Here is a 16,341-nt window from a genome sequence, read left to right as displayed (position 1 = left end):
CCAGACAGAAAGATCACTGGTGTGTGGTAAGTATTTATTGAAAGAAGTTGATAACCATCTTCCCCCTTCACATGCAGGTGGGCACACTTGGCTCCTGACGGCTTCAGGGACAGTCGGGCCTCCACCCTCCCCACCCAGTCTAGGAAGTACCAATGCCCCTATACCTTAGTTTCCCTCTGAGGCCCCACTCCCAGTGCAGATGACTGAGCCCAAACACAGGGCCCTGGCCTTCAGCCATTTTCCCAGGCAGGAGAGAGGGAGTTAGCATGCAGGTCCTGTCCACCCCTCCAGGAAACTGGGAGGGGTGGGGGTTTCTCATCAGAAACCTGGGCCCAGTAGTAACTGACCAGCACCCAAGAAGCTGGGTCAGCATGACACCTGGACCCTCTTATCTCTGAACACATCCTACAAAGGACACGTGCCAGTCCCATCCAGGACTGGCCCAGTCCCCCTCTGTAGCCTAGCAAACCTAAGCCAGCAGTATGTCCACTGTAGGCCTACTGAGGCACCTGGAAAGCCAACAGACCCTTTAAATCTGGCAGCCTAAAGACCATCCTTAGATCATGCCTCTTCATCATCTAGGCACTAGTGGGGAATGTCCTATGTCCCCAACAGCTCCCAATTTTTCCTGCCCTCAAAGATGGCTCAGGTACTTTCTGAAGAAGTATATTCTAGCTTTGTGAAAGGGTCAAAGACCCACTCCTGGCCCAGTGGGAGAGGAGCAGATCTGTGTGAACCTGCAGGGTAGTGAAGGGGAGGGAGGGGCAGAGGGAGGGAGGGAAGAAGGGAGGGAGGGAGGGAGGGAGGGAGAGAGAGAGAGAGAGAGAGAGAGAGAGAATATATGAATATGAAAATGCTCCCCCTTCTCCCCTTTGCAGTCCTTACAGAGGCCAGTTTAACCTTCCCTGCTCACTTTTCTCTCCTCTGAGGAGGTGTCTGGGAATCCACTCACAGTGCTACTGGCAGTGCCCACTGGCCTTTCTGGGGAGAATTTTCTCCCACCACACAGCCACCTTCAAGAGCTGAGGAGACACAGCTATCTCCTGTCTCCAGTCAGGTCGCCCAGGCTATTCTCTAAGCCTAGGAATCCTGGCCATGGTAGGGCCTCTCCAGCTAGATCACTTCCTGCTCAGTACCACTCTAGTCAGAGGGCGGTGGTTCAGCCTGAACCAGGCTCCTCTGGGCTCCACGTTTGCTGCATTCCTGGCCTCTGCCCTCTTCATCTGCCACCTGCTTCCCCCTGGAAGCCTGCGCCAAACAAGTCCTCGAAATTGGGTTTATTACTGGGCCCTCCCCCTGGGGTCTCCCTCCAGAGGACTCAGTCCAAACAGGGTGAGAGGGGGCCATGTGCTCCAAGAACCTGGTGCCTAGACCCTGCCTTCCTGGTGAGGCCCATGCAGGTGGCTGCAAGTGTGCCGGGGTGCCAGCCCCGCCAGCCATTCCTAGCTCTTCTTGGCCTCATGCTCGCGGCGCCGCAGCTTCTCTCGCTGCCGTGCGGTCTTCTCCTGCGCCTTCCGTTCCTTCTCAGCAGCCGCTGCCAGCTCCTTCAACTTCCGCTTCACCAGTGCCCGGTCATGCGAATTGCTAAGCCCCAGGCTCTGGGAAGAAAACCAGAATGAAGGAAAGAGGCCCAGAACACTGCCCTGCAGACCCGCTGGAGTCTGCTCTATTGTATGGCCTTCGCCTAGGGATTGGGCCCTATGCTAAGAGGAATGGCATGCGAGTGGTCAGAGATGACAACTCCTGGCACAAGGCCATTTGGGACCCCATCCTTGGCTTCAGATCCTCAATCTAGGATTTCAGCCTTAGCCCGACCCCGCCCAACCTCTGAGGTCCTCGGAATGGAGAGTGACTTGTTCAAGGTCACACAAGGTGGTAACCAGGCTCTGAGAATGAATATGGGATCAGAGGCTAGACAGGGAGAGGAAATCCCAGGTCAGTCCAGGAGGTAAATCAGGGTCAGAAGGGCAGTCCCTATCCTTCAAGGCTATCTCAGATTGGCCAACCATCAACTCTGCACTCTGACCCACCTTCAGTTTGCTTCCATCCAGCTGCAGGAGCTGCGGCCCATCCACCTGCCGGGCAGCAAACTCAGCGGCATACTGTTCCAGGTTGAGGCTGTGCAGCCACTGACCCACCTGCTGGCTGGTCCAGTGTTCTACAGCAGGGAGGGACTCATCCAGAAACTGCGGTAGAGATGGGAAGAGTAAAGGGAGCCCAGCCTGTGGCCGGGTCCCCCCAGCAGGGACAAAGCCAACCTCACTCACCTCATCTGAGGACTGGGACAACGTATGGTAGGGATAGGAGCATTTGGTCTCCTGTCGAGGGTCACCGGGGATCTTGGGGCTGCTGCTGGGAGGTGTGGAGTCATCGCTCAGGGTAGATTCCTACACAGAAAAGGATGCACGGAGGAGTAAGGTCACCTCCCACCTCCAAGCCTATCACCTGACCAGATGGGGCTGAAATATTAAACTAGGCACCAGCAGCTGTTCAGTGCTCCAGGACTAGGAACGAGGCAGCCAGACAGAGCCTGCGATGACGGAAGTGACATATCAGAACCCCAGTCTAGACAACATGGTCCTAGCGTTAAGTTAGGTAGACGAATTATCAGGAATGGAGGGGGTTAGGTACTGTTTCTTGTAGGTGGTCTACCAGGATCCCTCCCCCAGGCTGGATCATGTGACCCTGTTACATAAAATCCTTCTCCTGGGCTGGAGAGATGGTTCACAAGTTAAGAGAACTGGCAGAGGTCCTGAGTTCAATTCCCAGCAACCATTCGGTGGCTCACAACCATTTATAATGAGATCTGGCGCCCTCTTCTGGCCTGCAGGCGTACATGCAGGCAGAACACTGTCTACATAATAAATATCTTTTTTTTTTTTTTTTTTTTTTCCGGAGCTGGAGACCGAACGCTTGCTAGGCAAGTGCTCTACCACTGAGCTAAATCCCCAACCCCCATAATAAATATCTTTAAAAAAATTCTTCTCCTAGGCCTCTTGCATCCTGGCTGGTGGGTACACCCATTGGCCTTGGAGCTCTGTGAGGACTTGGGCTGTCTCACTGATCATGGTGTCCCCTGGGACCAGCACAAAGGGAGGAGCCGAGGAAGAATATCGGGTGGTTAAAGAAAGTTGCACATCAGAAGGGCCTCTCCCCTGAACCCCACACTTCTGATTCTCCTAAGCCCTAGCGCCATCCACAGCTGTGCACATCTGTGGGCGAGTTTTCTCTGAACCTCATTTGCTCATCTGTACAGTGCAGATAACAATGACTTCCTTGCCTACATCACAGTTAAAGTCACACACAATAGTGGGCCTTGTACCGTATAGTGGTCTTTGTGAACATAAGGAGACTTTAGTATTGATTGTGGTGATGATTCTTGTTTCCTAGGGTTTGAAGCTTTCAGAGGACTAGGTAGGGGTCCTGCTCATCCCCATATCCAAAACTTCCCACCGTGCAGATGGCCAGCTTGTAATGGTGTAGCCTCAGGCAGAAGCAAGGGTTCCTCAGATTGAGTTGGGAGGGGGTGTTAGTGTTCCCACACGAGTGCTGAGCATAGGAAGCAGAATCAACAAATGCATGAAATACAAATGGGTATGAATGCATGAGCCATGAATGAATGAAGCCAGAGAGTAGATGCAAGTCATGAGTCACTAGACGTCTCTGTGGTGGGACACTATGGGTCCCAGAAAAACCTGGGCTCCCAGTCCAAGCCACGACAAAGTATGCATGTCCTTGTCGTGAGTCTAGAAGCCAGTGCTAGGCAAGCCAGTCCTGGGGTTACACTGGGAAGGAGGGCACGGTCTTGCAGTCCCAGCACTAAGAAGGCTAAGGCAAGAGGGTTTGTCCTTCTAGGCCAGCCTGGGCTACAGAGTAAGACTGCCTCAGCAGGGAAAAAGGAAGAAGGGAGGGAAGGAAGGATGGGTGAGAAGAAAGAAGGAGAAAAAGAAAGAATAAGAAGAGGCTTACCTGGGAAGCTGACTTCTTGGGGCTGAAGCCCTCATGTTTGGGGGAACAGGTTGGAGAGGTGGTGCTCCCCGAGGAAGCAGAGCCCTTGCCGCTGTCTGTGAACCAGGAAAAGGGCAGGAATGGAGAGCCCCCTGTCCTTCCAGAGCCTTCTACAGACTCCCTGTGGAAAAAAGGATCCAGCATGTTGTGGGTGTCAGGAGAGGGTGGGAGCTGTGGGTGGGTGCCATGGGTACCTCTCACCTGCTGCCCATGGACAGGCGGTTGCTACCCTTCTCCTTCCGGCTCTTGCTGGTAGATGCTCGGCGGAGAGTGACCCTGCAAGGAGGCACCACTGTGATGCTCTGAGCCCCTCCCCCAACAGCTCCAAGGACACTGGCAATACCTGCCCCGACTCACCCCAGGTCCAGGAACTTTCTCCGAGTCTTCTTATCTAAGCCGATGGTGGGGCTGGCAGGCTCAGGGGGACTGGCATCCCGGCTGTCGTCTTTAGAAAGAGAAGGGGAGGAAAATGGCGAATGCAGTGGTGCCGCCCTGCTGCCGCTGCCCATGTGGGGTGGTAGACATTTCTTGACTAGAATTAGGCCATTTGGCTCTAGGGTTTTTCCGTAGCTGTGTAACCCAGGATAAGACACTCCAGCAGAGGTGTGCCATTTTTACAGTATCTAATGGGAGCCCCTGCTTTTGCCTTTAACATACTGTGAAAGCATTCTCCATCTGAGAGGTAGGACTTTGTGTTTGTTTTCCTCATTGTTGTTGTTTTGAGACAGGGTTTCTCTGAGTTGCCTTAGTTGTCCTGGAACTCACTCTGTAGACCAGGCTGGCCTCAAACTCAGAGATCTGCCTGCCTCTTGCCTCCTAAGTGCTGAGATTAAAGATGTGTACTGCCACCACCCAGTCCAAGGTAGGGCTAGTAATATTAATTAGTTCTTTTTTGAGATAGGGTCTCAGTGAAACCCAAGGTGTCCCGGAGCTTCTTCCTGTGTGGCCTTGGGCTTCTGATTCTCCTGTCTTCACCTCCTGAGTACTAGAAAATCAGGGTTCATGACCGTATCTGGTATTCAGCCGTGATATTCTTGCTTCCTGCATGGTAGGCATACTACTGACTTTATCTTGGCCATTTTCTAACCAGCCTTTCAATCTCGGCTCAAATGTTACCTCCTCAGGGAAGCGTTTCCAGTCAGGTGAGGACAATTAGCAACTGCATATTTCCCACATAGCTTTTATTACGGTTTGTACCTATACGTCAATTACGGGGTGATTTGGTTGTTTCTTTCCTAGGCTACACGTCTCCAGAGGCTAAGGACTGTCTCTACGCTCCGTTTGGATCCAGCGATATCTAGTATACAGTAAGCTTCTGTAAATGAAGAATGGAACCTAATGGCCTTCCATCTCCCCTGCAGCTGCCCAGCCGCTTGGCCTAGCCGCGGTTCCAATGTTCGTCGGCAGGGGGCGACGCGCCTATCGGGCTCACCTTCGCTGTGCGGCTCTGCTCGAGGGTAGCGACGCACGAAGCTGGGGGAGCTGTCGGAGGAGGGTGCGGAGCGCGGTGGCGAGCCGGAGGTGGCAGCCAGGCCCTCATGCGAGGCGGCGTTGTGCAGGGGCCGATACCGAGCGAGTGGCGAGGGCGGCGGCTCGTCCTCATCCAGACTGCGCCTCAAGCCCGGTGGCTCCAGGCAGAAAGAGCCGCCGGCTGGGGAGCCTGGGCCCGAGTGCAAAGGCGAGCGCAGCCGGTGCAGCGGGCTACCGCAGCCGTCGGTCACCTGGAAGAGAGGCAGTGGTTCAGCTCCCCCTCCTCACTTCCCAGAGGATGGAGGCCAGTTTCCCCTGTTGGCTGTATGGGAGCACTAAGGAAAGTGTTTCTTGGGGTCTGGAGAGCGGGTTTCCTCGGATTCAAAACTGGAGAAGCGGATGATCACATGAAGTGAAGACATCCTACTTCATCCCACAGTTACTGGGACTTCCTGAACCCTTCTGGTCTCAGCTTCATCTGTAAAATGGGCTAACACCTTTTCCTGTATGAGAGGACTCATGAACCAGAAGTGAACTGCTAACTGACCTTTGAGAGCATGACTGTCAGATCTCCAGGGGCACATTACCCTGGGAGCGCGAGGGAGGGAGTATGATCCAGGGGTAGGGTGTGGATGTGTGTATGTTACCCCAACCTTGCCTCCGGGCCCATCAGAGCCTTCACCGTCCTCAGCAGAGCTGGTACTGTCACGTAGCCTGGAGCGGGAAGGCCGGTGTCTCCGACCCTTGACCAGCAGCTGAGCCCTGGCTTTGTGTAAGCTGCTGTCCAGTCTGGTGGTCTCTGGTACAGCCAAGTCCAGGTCTGCAAACGGAGACCAGAGCCACCTCAGAGGGGCCACCCTGAATCAACATCCCAGACATTTAACTGGCTTTTGGGAATACCTCCCCCTGTGCCTGTAGGTTGGAATTCGAGTCTCCCACAGTTGGGCTGCTCTCCTAACCCCACCGGCTAGCACCAGCACACAGCACAGCACAGACGGTCCGCCTGTGGACATGGCTGGCCTATGTGCAGACACTCACAGAAGCAGGGGTGAAAGGAGGCACACCCACTTGGATCCTAAAGTTGTCGTAGGAGTTGGCAAGCATTGGAATGGGCAGGAAGTAGGAAGTAGAGATGGAACCTCTGGGTGGCAGGAAGTAGCTGTGGGGGCACTAGGACTAGGGGAAGAGCTGCGGAGACCAGCGGGATGAAAAGGCATCTGATGGGTTGGGGGTTTAGCTCAGCGGTAGAGCACTTGCCTAGCAAGCGGAAGGCCCTGGGTTCGGTCCCCAGCTCCGAAAAAAAAAAAAAAAAAAAAGAAAAAAAAGAAAAAAAGAAAAGGCATCTGACATGTACCCAATGCCACACACCTCACTATCCTCCTCAGAGCTACCTGGGCTAGGAGTGAGAGCCACAGCATCTGGGGAGGAGCATTACAGCATCTGGATGGAGACATTCAATCCTCTCTGAATGTCTCTGGGACCCCACTGCATCCTTCACACCTTCTGTCTTGCCTGCTCCTCTCTCATCTGCAGACATCCCAAAGGCACCCCTACTCAATGGCCACTTTGCCTATTCCGAGCCCAGACTCACCCACTAAATGTCAAGTCTAAGCACAGAAGCATCCGCCAGGAAACCCACAAACCAGAGCCCCCTTGTGCTTCAGCCAAACACCACCCATCAGAGCCCTGCATGGTGGTGCATGTGGGTCAAATCACATGCCAGGGCAAGCAAGTTCCAGGACAGCCAGGGCTACAAATTTCTCTCTCTCTCTCTTTCCCTTTCCCTCTCCCTCTCTCTCTCCCTCCCTCCCCTCTCCTTCTCCCCTCCTTTCCCTTTCCCCCTCCCCCTCTCTCCCTCTCTCTCCCTCTCTTTGTCTCTCTCTCTCTCCTTTCCTCCCTCCCTCCTTCCCTCATAGGCTTGCTTTAATCAGACATCTTGTCCACTAGTCTAATGGTCTATCTACCCAAGTAACTCAGGTTGGTTAGCTCTCAGCTACCCTTCTCCCCTCAGCCCTCCTAAATCCTGTTCCATGAGCAGGTCATAAGGTGCATTGTGCTTTTCTCTCTACTTCTGAGGATGTCTGAGGGTGTTGTTATTGTTGTTGTTGTTAATAATAATAATGATAATAATAATAATAATTATGCCATGTGTACATGGTGGAGGGCCGCATATACATTAGAATGCAGATAGCCTCCTCACAGTTCAGAAGAGGGTGTCGGACCCCCAGCAGGTGGAGTTACAGGCTGTCGTGAGTTGCCGGATGGTGGGCACTAGGAACTGAAATTGGGTCCTGTACAAGAGCATTGCCTACTCGAAACTGCCCTCTCTACAGCCTATGCTCTTAAGTTTTGTCAGGGAAGTACTGTTTACGAATGCGCACACACATGAATACGCGTGCACATACAGAGAGGAGCAGGGGAGGGGGAGGGAAGAAGAGAGGTCTAGATGTCTGCCATCTCCTGCCTCCTCTCCTCTTTCCCACTTATCGGATTTTTAACACAGCAGCCAGTGTGATCCTGATTCAATGTGTCAGCTCTGTCAGTCCCATGCTCAGAACCCTCTCATGCAGAATCAGAGCCAGAGTCCCCGAGTGGCCTTCTAAGTTCAGTCTGTGCCTCACTTCCATCCTCATGGGGATCCAGCCTGCACCTCAAAGCCTTTGCACACATGACACCCCTGCATAAACTCCAAAGGACCATTCCTGTTGCTTCCTGTATCGTGTGCCACTCTCTGGCATCCTGAATGTCTTCCTCGTTTACGCTTTTTGCATCTATTTAACTGTTGACTCAGTAAGGACAGAGTTTTCTGTCTGTGACTAGTGCATGACAGGTGCCTAGTGAATACTCTTTTAAGGGAAGAAAAAGGGCCTGATGGTGGCCCACACGCCTTTAATACCAGTACCCAGGAAGCAGAGGCAGGCAGATCCCTAAGTTCGAGGCCAGCCTGGTCTGTGGAGTGAGTTTCAGGAAAGCCAGGGCTACAGAGAGAAGCCCTGTTTCAAAAAGCAAATGAGACCCAACAACAGAGAGAAAAAGGAAACAAGCACATGAGGAACTATCCTGAACGGATGAGGAGACAACATCCGACAACATCCGCCAGGGCTACTGCCTCTGATCTGGTAGGCGGGCTGTGGCCTGGCTGGCCGCCACACAAGCTGGGCTTGTAAACAAAGCCAGAAGAAGGTTTTCTAAGGAGAGGGTATGGTACAGCTCTGGGTGTGAGGTGTTAAAGAAAAGCCTGATTGAAGAAGGAAGCAGGCTCAGAGACCATGGCAACTGTCCAGGGTGTGGTGAGGGGCTGGGAGGCAACAGCTACTGTCAAGATTGCTCTTTTGGATCCAGATGTGACTCCCTTTCGTTCTGAAGAACTTCCCGGTGCCCCTGAAAGCAGCCAGGAGCCAGTAATAGCTCACACTGCTCTAAGTGCCTCACAATTACCGGTCATTGAAACCTCCTACAATCTAGGAGGATAGGACTTGGGATCCCCAGGGCAGCCTTAATTTGCCCAAGAACATAGAGCTGGCAAGAGCTAGCTAGGGTCAAAGACAGGCAGTCTGACTTGTTTGGAGGCAGCAGACAGATCAGCTCTGACCTTTCTGAACAGAGAAGGAGGCAAGAATGACTCTAAGCTGTCATTTACTGGGTGGAGAAACTAAACTCAGACAAGAGAGGTTTGATCAGCTGTGTGGAGGAAGTCAACGTGGTATCCCGGTCCCCTGGCCCCTGGGTCAGTGTTCTGACCTCCTCTCCGCTCCAAACACTCAGCTAGTATCCAGCCATGTGCACCTGGGTAATGGGTCATTGGGTCACATAGCAAAATGGGTATCAGCCACAGTGTAGAGTGCTAAGGCTCTCCTGAGGGCTTGGGGGTACAAGGCAAGGTAGGGCAGGTCTCACCAGGGCCCCTCAAACCCTTTTTCCATCTGTTTTCTTCCTTGCCTCCCCCTCTGGGTTCTGGGCAGTGGGAGAGATGAATATTTTATTGTCTTCGTATGAGGAAGCACTCCAGGCAGCGCCCAGCTACCTCAGCAGACAGGAGAAAAACAAGCAAGGATCATCGAGGAGCCTGGGACAGAGGAGAAAGAAAAGCCCCCCTCCCACCAAGGCAAGCTCACCTCTGTGGACCTGCCAAGGTTAGGCTGGAACCGTGAAGAGCCAGCCTCAGAGATAAGGAAGTGGTGGTGGGGGCTGTGTAGAGGCTGTGGTGGGGAACAGTGTTCCCAAAGAGACTGAGGTAACAATACTGGCAGGGACTAGGACCAGTGGTGATGGCAGGAGGGAAGAGGGAAAGGCAGAGATGGGAGGAAGCAGGAGAAGCCGGAGCCTTGTGGCATCCCATGGGTAGGAGCCCCTTGGAATTGTACCCAGGAATCATCTACTCAAATCAAGCTGGGGTAGCACGGACAGCTTTTCCACATCACAGCCACACAGCCTGCAGACAGCTCTGCCCTGGTGGGGTGATCTCTCAAAATGGCAGTGTGTACACAGACAACAGAGAATGCTGAGGGCATGGAGGTCTCTCTCTCTCTCTCTCTCTCTCTCTCTCTCTCTCTCTGTGTGTGTGTGTGTGTGTGTTTGTGTGTGTGTGTGTGTGTAGGATGAGGCACTGACTGTATATATGTGACTTGGAGAAAATGTAAGGTGTCTGAACTGGAGTATACAGAGGTTTAGTGCAGTGACTAGGGACTGAGAGCCAGGTATTCTAGGGTTCCCAATTCTACCACTAATTATTCATTCATTCATTCATTCATTCATATTTATTCATATATATGCATAAGTGTATGCATAGAAGTCAGAGGTTGGTGGCCTTGATCCCTCTCCACCTGGGTTTTTGAGATGGGGTCTCTCACTGAACCTAGAGGTAACTGATATGGCTACACTGGCCGTCCATAAAGCCCCGGGGAACCCCTTCTTCCGTTCTCCAGCACTAGGGTTCCAAGTGTGCACTGCTCAGCCTTTTTTTTTTTATTTTTGGACAGGATTTTTCTATGTAGGCTGTCCCAGAACTCTCTATGTAGATCAGACTGGCCTTGAACCCAGAGTTTGCCTCTGCTCCTCAAGTACGGGAATTAAGGGCATGTGCCACCACATACACAGCGGATGCCCAGTTTCTAAGTGGGTATTTGGGATGGAACTCAAGCTTTCATGCTATTCAAAAAATATATTATTATAACTAGTGTGTGCGTGCGCGGGTATGAGCATGAAGTATGATATGGGTGTGCATGCCAGAGCGCACATGTGGAGGTCGGAGGATAACTCTGTGGAGTTGAGTCTCTCCTTTCACCTTCATATGAGCAGAACTGAATTTGGGTTGCACAGCTAACACCTTTAATGGCTGCGCCACCTCACTGGGCTCCACGGGATCTTTAAAGCAGGTCACAGCAGCATGTGCCCCTTTACACCCCTTGTCTGTACGCCCAACGTTATTTTGAAAATTAAATGACACACTACATGTGAGGTCACTCGCTCACCATGTACTGAAGAACCCTAAGCGCCCTGTCTGCCCTTCCCCCACGCAATGGCCACTAGACTTGAAGGAAGGGCTCCACGGCTAAGTCTATTGCTAGACACAGAGTCACACAGAACTTACCAAAAACTTCATCCACAGGTTCTCGAAGCTTTGAGGAAGCCATGACTCAAGAGAGCTGGGAAGGACAAAAAAAAAAAAAAAAAGGAGAGAGAGGGAGGAAGGGAGAGAGAGAGAGAGAGAGAGAGAGAGAGAGAGAGAGAGAGAGAGAGATATCGTGGATTAATGGCTCTAGTTGACTGTGGCAGAAATGAGTCAATAGCTTTTAACTTCCCGCCCATCCATTGTTTTCCTTTCCTTAACACTCTTCCTCTGGCCCTTGGAAGAGAAGCCTGTGGGGGCTGAGGCAGGAGACATACATAATCAGGAAAGCCACAGCAAAGCCAATCAGGACATAGCCAGCTTCTGTGAACTGGGAGCAGTCCCTGCATTGCATAAGGCCCTCCAATCACAGGCATCCCCTAAAAGCCTCCATCACCATCAACTGTCCAACATCAAATCTAGAAGTCATAGAAATGATTAAACCCAGATCTCTCGTTTTATACCAAAACAGAAGAGGGAGTGGCTGGCCCAAGATCTCGAGGCAGTTAATAGCAAATCCAGATTTAAAACCCAGGTTCTTCCATCCATTTACCTACCCATGTTTTTATCTATCTGCTTGCCTACTCTCTCTCTCTCCCTTCCTCTCTCCATCCCTCCCACTGTGTATCCTATCCTCCCAGCATCTACTATGTCTGTGCCTCTACCCATCTTTGTATCTATCAGTTCTTCCTCTGTCGCCTGTCACCAGGACCCTCGCCACCTGCTGTTTTGAACTATTCAGGAAGCCAGCCCCACCAGCAGGGCCACTCAGTGTTTCAGACAGAACCACAGTCCCCATCGTTCTTGACTTGCAGATGGATCAGGACACAGCAGAACAATCTCTAAAGCATTCAGAACGTTCTGGGAAGGAGTGTGGACAGACGGAGTTGTACTGTTCAGGTTTTGATATTTGGTTTGTGGTTGGAAGCAAGAAGAGTGGGCAGGTAAGGAAGGGAAGCAGGGGAAATGCATCAGAAACAGCACACCACGGGCAGGCTTCCTAACAGGCATAGAAGGCAGGGATAAGAAGAGAGGGATGGCTCACGGTAGGGAGACACTGAACAGCTGAGACATAATCTCTGGTTACTTCTAATACCCTGGTGCCTAGGAGAAGGGCAGGGCACTGGACCAGACCACATGCTCTCTAGATCTCCTGTCGTTGCACAGACATTTTCTGTGAGCTGCTAGGCCTGGCATCATCTCGGTATCCCCACTTTACAGGTGTGAACATTAATATGCAAGCACTAAGAGGTAGATGTTGACCCCTGACTCCTGTTTCTCAGCTCTATCCTGGGGGCATGATCTGCAGTTCTGGCCCTGCTCATGAGGAAAGGGTACTCTCAGGAGAGGGTTGGGGTAAAGGGAGGGAGAACTGGTCTGCACTAGCTAGGATTAAGGCGAGCATTAAAACCACCTCCACTAGGCTAGAGGGATGCTTGGAGCGGAGCCAAACAATGCCATATGGGAGAGGTCAAGGATATCTCATCAAGGGACCCCTTTGCTGTTCTTGAACTCTGGGGACTAAGAGTCCCCTGAATATCTAGAATATTCTCTCCAGACCTGAGAGGCCAGACGAAGGCAGGTTGGTCCTCAACAGGAACTATATCTCATCATTGGGTTGCAAAGCTTTCTCTGGTTGGGATCCAGCTGTCCCTTCTCCAGTTCTCCATCCTAGGTTGCCACCCCTGTTTGTCTAAAGCTATCTCTCCCGAGAAATGGAGACCTTTTCGGACTTTACTGCTTTCCTGTGGCTGATGAGCGAGCCATGTGCCCTCCCTTCAGCCTGGAGACTCAGGATAGTAGCTGCTTCTCCTCCCAGAATGGCTGCTCTCTGCAGACCACCGTGGTGACACCTCCTCTCTAAAACAGAGCAGGCCAGCCCACGTTCTTTCCTGATGGTCCCAATCCAGGGGTGAAGGCCTGTTGTGCACTAAGGTCTATTTTAGCCCTCTTGGGTAGACTAGGGCCTCCAGCTCAGATTCTCAGCTCATCCTGATTCATCACAAACTGCTTTCTTCATCTCTGTCTTTAACAGCCAGCTCCCAGAACTGTGTGTGTGTGTTGGGGGGGGGGCTTCCTGCACTATCCCATGTAAAACTCCATGGATGCATAATGTCCAGGTCGCCTGCCTCTGTCACCCAACTCTCTCCTCCCTAAAACGCAGCCTTGGGAAATCAGATACCCACCTGTACCCCTCTTCCCACTTCTGCTCACACACTTACTACATAAGGAGGCAAATGAACCTGTTCCCTCGGACAACCTTTGGGCTCCCTTGTCACCAGACCACTCCCTTCCCCAACAGCTACCAATTCCTGGAGGACCACTAGTGACCTCTGACCTTTCTCTGGGAAAAGAAAAGGCAGGTGAGTTCCAAGCTACCTGGTGCCCAAGGGAAGGAGAAAAAAAAAACAAAAAACAAAAAACAAAACAAAAAAAAAAGGTATACAACCTGGGGATGAAACAGAAGGAGAACTAGCAGATTCAGAGGTAGAGATTGGCAGTGTCCACAGGGAGCTGAGATCAAGAAAGAATAGACCCAGGAGGCTCAGGGAAAGCAGCTGGGTAGCCCTGCCACTCCACCATGGGGTGAGAGAAAGGAACAGAATGTCTGCCCCACAGCAAGAGGGGAGAGGGGACCCCAAGTAAGGAGGAGGGAGAGAGAGTCAGAGACACAGAGAGACAGAGAGAGACATAGACAGAGACACAGAGAAAGAGAGACAGAGACAGAGACACAGAGAAAGAGAGACAGAGACAGAGACAAAGACAGAGACAGAGACGCACACAGCTGATAAGTCCAAGAAGTGGTTGACATGCAGGCTGGCATTGGGGAGACAGTTGTATAGCTAAGGAGCCGAGCCCCTCCCATGCCCTCAGTCTTCAGCCAGCCCCAGGCTTGGAGCAGTCCGCAGGAGTTTGACAGCTAGTCCAAGCGTCGTCCTAGAAGATGGGGTTGGTGGACAGGGCACCTACTCCTATCAGACAGAGTCCCTTCTCACTAATCTCCCTCAGAGGGTAGAACAGTTTCTTCAACCCACAGGTCTAACTGCCGGATACGAAGGAGTTAAGGCTTCTCCCCCTGCCCCCACACCAGTTTTTCTTCTTTATTTCTTCATTCTTTCTTTTTCCTCTCTCTCTCTCTCTCTCTCTCTCTCTCTCTCTCTCTCTCTCTCTCAAATTAATTTCCTCAGGCGGGAGAAAAGGGATTAGGGACACAAACCCTATTTCTGTCCCCTCCCCGCAACCCAGTCCAGTGAGGTCTCCCTAGGGACAGAGAAAGAAAGGCCCTTGTGGCTTAGATCCATTTAGCCTTCCTGAGGGTCCCACCTTGAGTCCAGTAGTCTCTGGCTACGCTTCCCTTTCCACCCTAGGGGACCCGGCCCCTCACCTCCAGCATCCGTCATTTTCAGCGTCCGGCGCCCCAGGAACCCCTCAGGCCCATGGTGTTGGGGCGAATGCCGGGCAGGAGAGGGGAGGACTTTCACCCCGGTCGCGGGGGGCTCCGGGCTGGCTGGAGTCGCTCCATCCCAGGGTGTTGTGGGGGATCCGCGGGGAGAGTCCCGGAGCCGGAAAGAATGGAGAGGCGAGGTGTGTAGGGATGCAGGGAGAAGGTCTGCGGGAAGCAGGAGGTGCGGGCGGGGCTGGACCGGGAAACCTGACGGGAGGATGCTCCGTGTGTGCGTGCGTGTGCGTGTGTGTGTGTGTGTGCGTGTGTGTGTGTACGTGTGTGTGTGTGTGTGTGTGTGTGTGTGTGAAAGAGAGAGAGAGAGAGAGAGAGAGAGAGCGCCTGAGAGACTGAGAGCCACCTCCTGCCCCGCCCCCGCCAAGCCTCGGGGGTCTCGGACCCTCGCGCCACCGGCCGATTTGTGCTGCGTCGCAGTGGCTAGGTCCGTGGGGGTCGCCCGGGATAAGGCGATGGGGGGCGGGGGCGCTTGTGGGGAGGCCGGGCGCCCCGGAGACAAAGAGCGGTAGGGAAGGAGGGAAGAGGAGGGCGGGAGGGGCGGAGGCAGCAAGGACCGAGGGGAGGAGGCGGCGGGTGCCCGCGGCCGGGCCGGGGATCCCAATTGCCGCTACTTCTCGGACCGCGGGAGTCGCGGCGCTTGGGAGTCTGCGCGCGAGTGGCAGGGAAGCAACCGGGGATGCGGTCCCGCCTCAGGACGCACGGGGCTTTCCATCTCCTCTGCAGGGTCTGTGAGGGCTTCTGATTCTCTTTTATTCAACAAGCATCTGCGGAGCGGCCAACCTGGGGCGCTGAAGCAGAAGGGGACCGCGGTTGAACAGAACAGACGTGGTCCAGTGCAGTCAGGATTAAGCCAAGTGGGACTTGCCAAGCCTGAGAGCTGTGGGTCCAGGAGCGGGAAAGACATTAAGTTCTGGAGGGGGCGTGCACCCGAGGCACTGGAGTAGGGCACAAGGAGGATTCCTAGAGATGTGTGGCTACTCCTGTTGCCCAAGCTATGGGAGACTTACTCGTGGGCACTGCAGGGTGGATGGACCAGCAGAAAAAATTGAGGTTGTAGGGTTGACAGTGCATTCTACTACTTCCTCCTTCCCCCCCCATAAAAAGGTTAACCGAGGAGGGAGGTGTTCCAACATAAATTTTAGGAAGACTCGTTGGGCATCCCTGCAGAGGGTAGCCGGAAGTCTGGGCGCTGGCTTCAAGGAATTGCTGAATGATGACAGCCATAAGCATGAAGATTAAAGATCAGGCCGAAAGCTATTCTGGCTACAGAATTGAAGACATAGACAGGATTTGGAGCCGGCTGGACAAAGAATTGAGAGAAGGAGGGGTCTAGACTGGCTGCGGGTCTTGGCTGGGGGCCTGGCAGTTCTGGTGCTAGGGGTGGGAGGTGGAGTGGATGAGCTCAGACTTGGACCTGGTGAGCCAGAGATGGTGGCAGGTCAGTGGTGGTGGGTGTGATCATCAGCTAGGTACCATGTAGCAATCTTGGAGTATGCCCAGGCACTTCTCAGATTCTTTAAGATCATCCTCCCCATAAATCTCTAAGTTAGGGGCTTCTCGAGTCCTCTTAGATGCCCAGACCACACGCTCATAAAAAGAAAACGACTTGTTTAGGAGAAAGTGGTGACCTTGGAGAAAGCCCAGGAGTAGTAGAGTCTGGATAGTTGGAGTACTCCGAATGGCTTGTGGGACTGGGCCACTGCCAAGGGCCCGTGGGCAGTAGCATGTTGAGCCAAAAGTTCCTAAGAACTGTGAGTGGGGATAGCATCAACGGGGCTCAGAACATCCCAGAGCT

The 16,341-nt window shown here is 53.0% G+C and overlaps 1 protein-coding gene across 4 annotated transcripts; it reads right to left on the bottom strand.

The window, feature by feature from the left end:
• Nucleotides 1-20: 20 nt before the first annotated feature.
• Nucleotides 21-15,251, bottom strand: Samd14 (sterile alpha motif domain containing 14). 4 transcript variants are annotated; one of them, XM_039085587.2, is made up of 10 exons: nucleotides 14,472-15,251; nucleotides 11,069-11,123; nucleotides 6,126-6,298; nucleotides 5,441-5,729; nucleotides 4,366-4,453; nucleotides 4,210-4,284; nucleotides 3,970-4,129; nucleotides 2,268-2,387; nucleotides 2,031-2,186; nucleotides 21-1,598 (listed from the first exon to the last, which is right to left on the bottom strand). In XM_039085587.2, the coding sequence occupies exons 2-10, from the start codon at nucleotides 11,109-11,111 to the stop codon at nucleotides 1,443-1,445; spliced, it is 1,260 nt and encodes a 419-aa protein (XP_038941515.1). In that variant the 5' UTR covers nucleotides 11,112-11,123; nucleotides 14,472-15,251; the 3' UTR covers nucleotides 21-1,442. The 4 variants fall into 4 exon arrangements, with proteins under 4 accessions (XP_038941515.1, XP_038941516.1, NP_001020137.1 ...); XM_039085588.2 differs by having other exon boundaries at nucleotides 6,137-6,298; nucleotides 14,472-15,250; NM_001024966.1 differs by having other exon boundaries at nucleotides 6,132-6,298; nucleotides 14,472-14,562.
• Nucleotides 15,252-16,341: the final 1,090 nt, after the last annotated feature.

This window comes from Rattus norvegicus, chromosome 10 (genome assembly GCF_036323735.1).
Source record: "Rattus norvegicus strain BN/NHsdMcwi chromosome 10, GRCr8, whole genome shotgun sequence".
In the NCBI taxonomy this organism is placed as follows: domain Eukaryota; kingdom Metazoa; phylum Chordata; class Mammalia; order Rodentia; family Muridae; genus Rattus; species Rattus norvegicus.
This window is presented reverse-complemented; position numbering and strand designations above follow the sequence as displayed.

What these genes read in the sequence shown, in the direction of transcription:
- Samd14 (XM_039085587.2), bottom strand. Translation starts at nt 11,111, where the DNA reads ATGGCTTCCTCAAAGCTTCGAGAACCTGTGGATGAAGTTTTTG. An exon ending in ACCTGTGGATGAAGTTTTTG is followed by an intron (nt 6,299 to 11,068) that starts GTAAGTTCTGTG and finishes CTCCGTTTGCAG; the next exon opens with ACCTGGACTTGGCTGTACCA. An exon ending in TGGATGGAAGCAAACTGAAG is followed by an intron (nt 1,599 to 2,030) that starts GTGGGTCAGAGT and finishes TTTTCTTCCCAG; the next exon opens with AGCCTGGGGCTTAGCAATTC.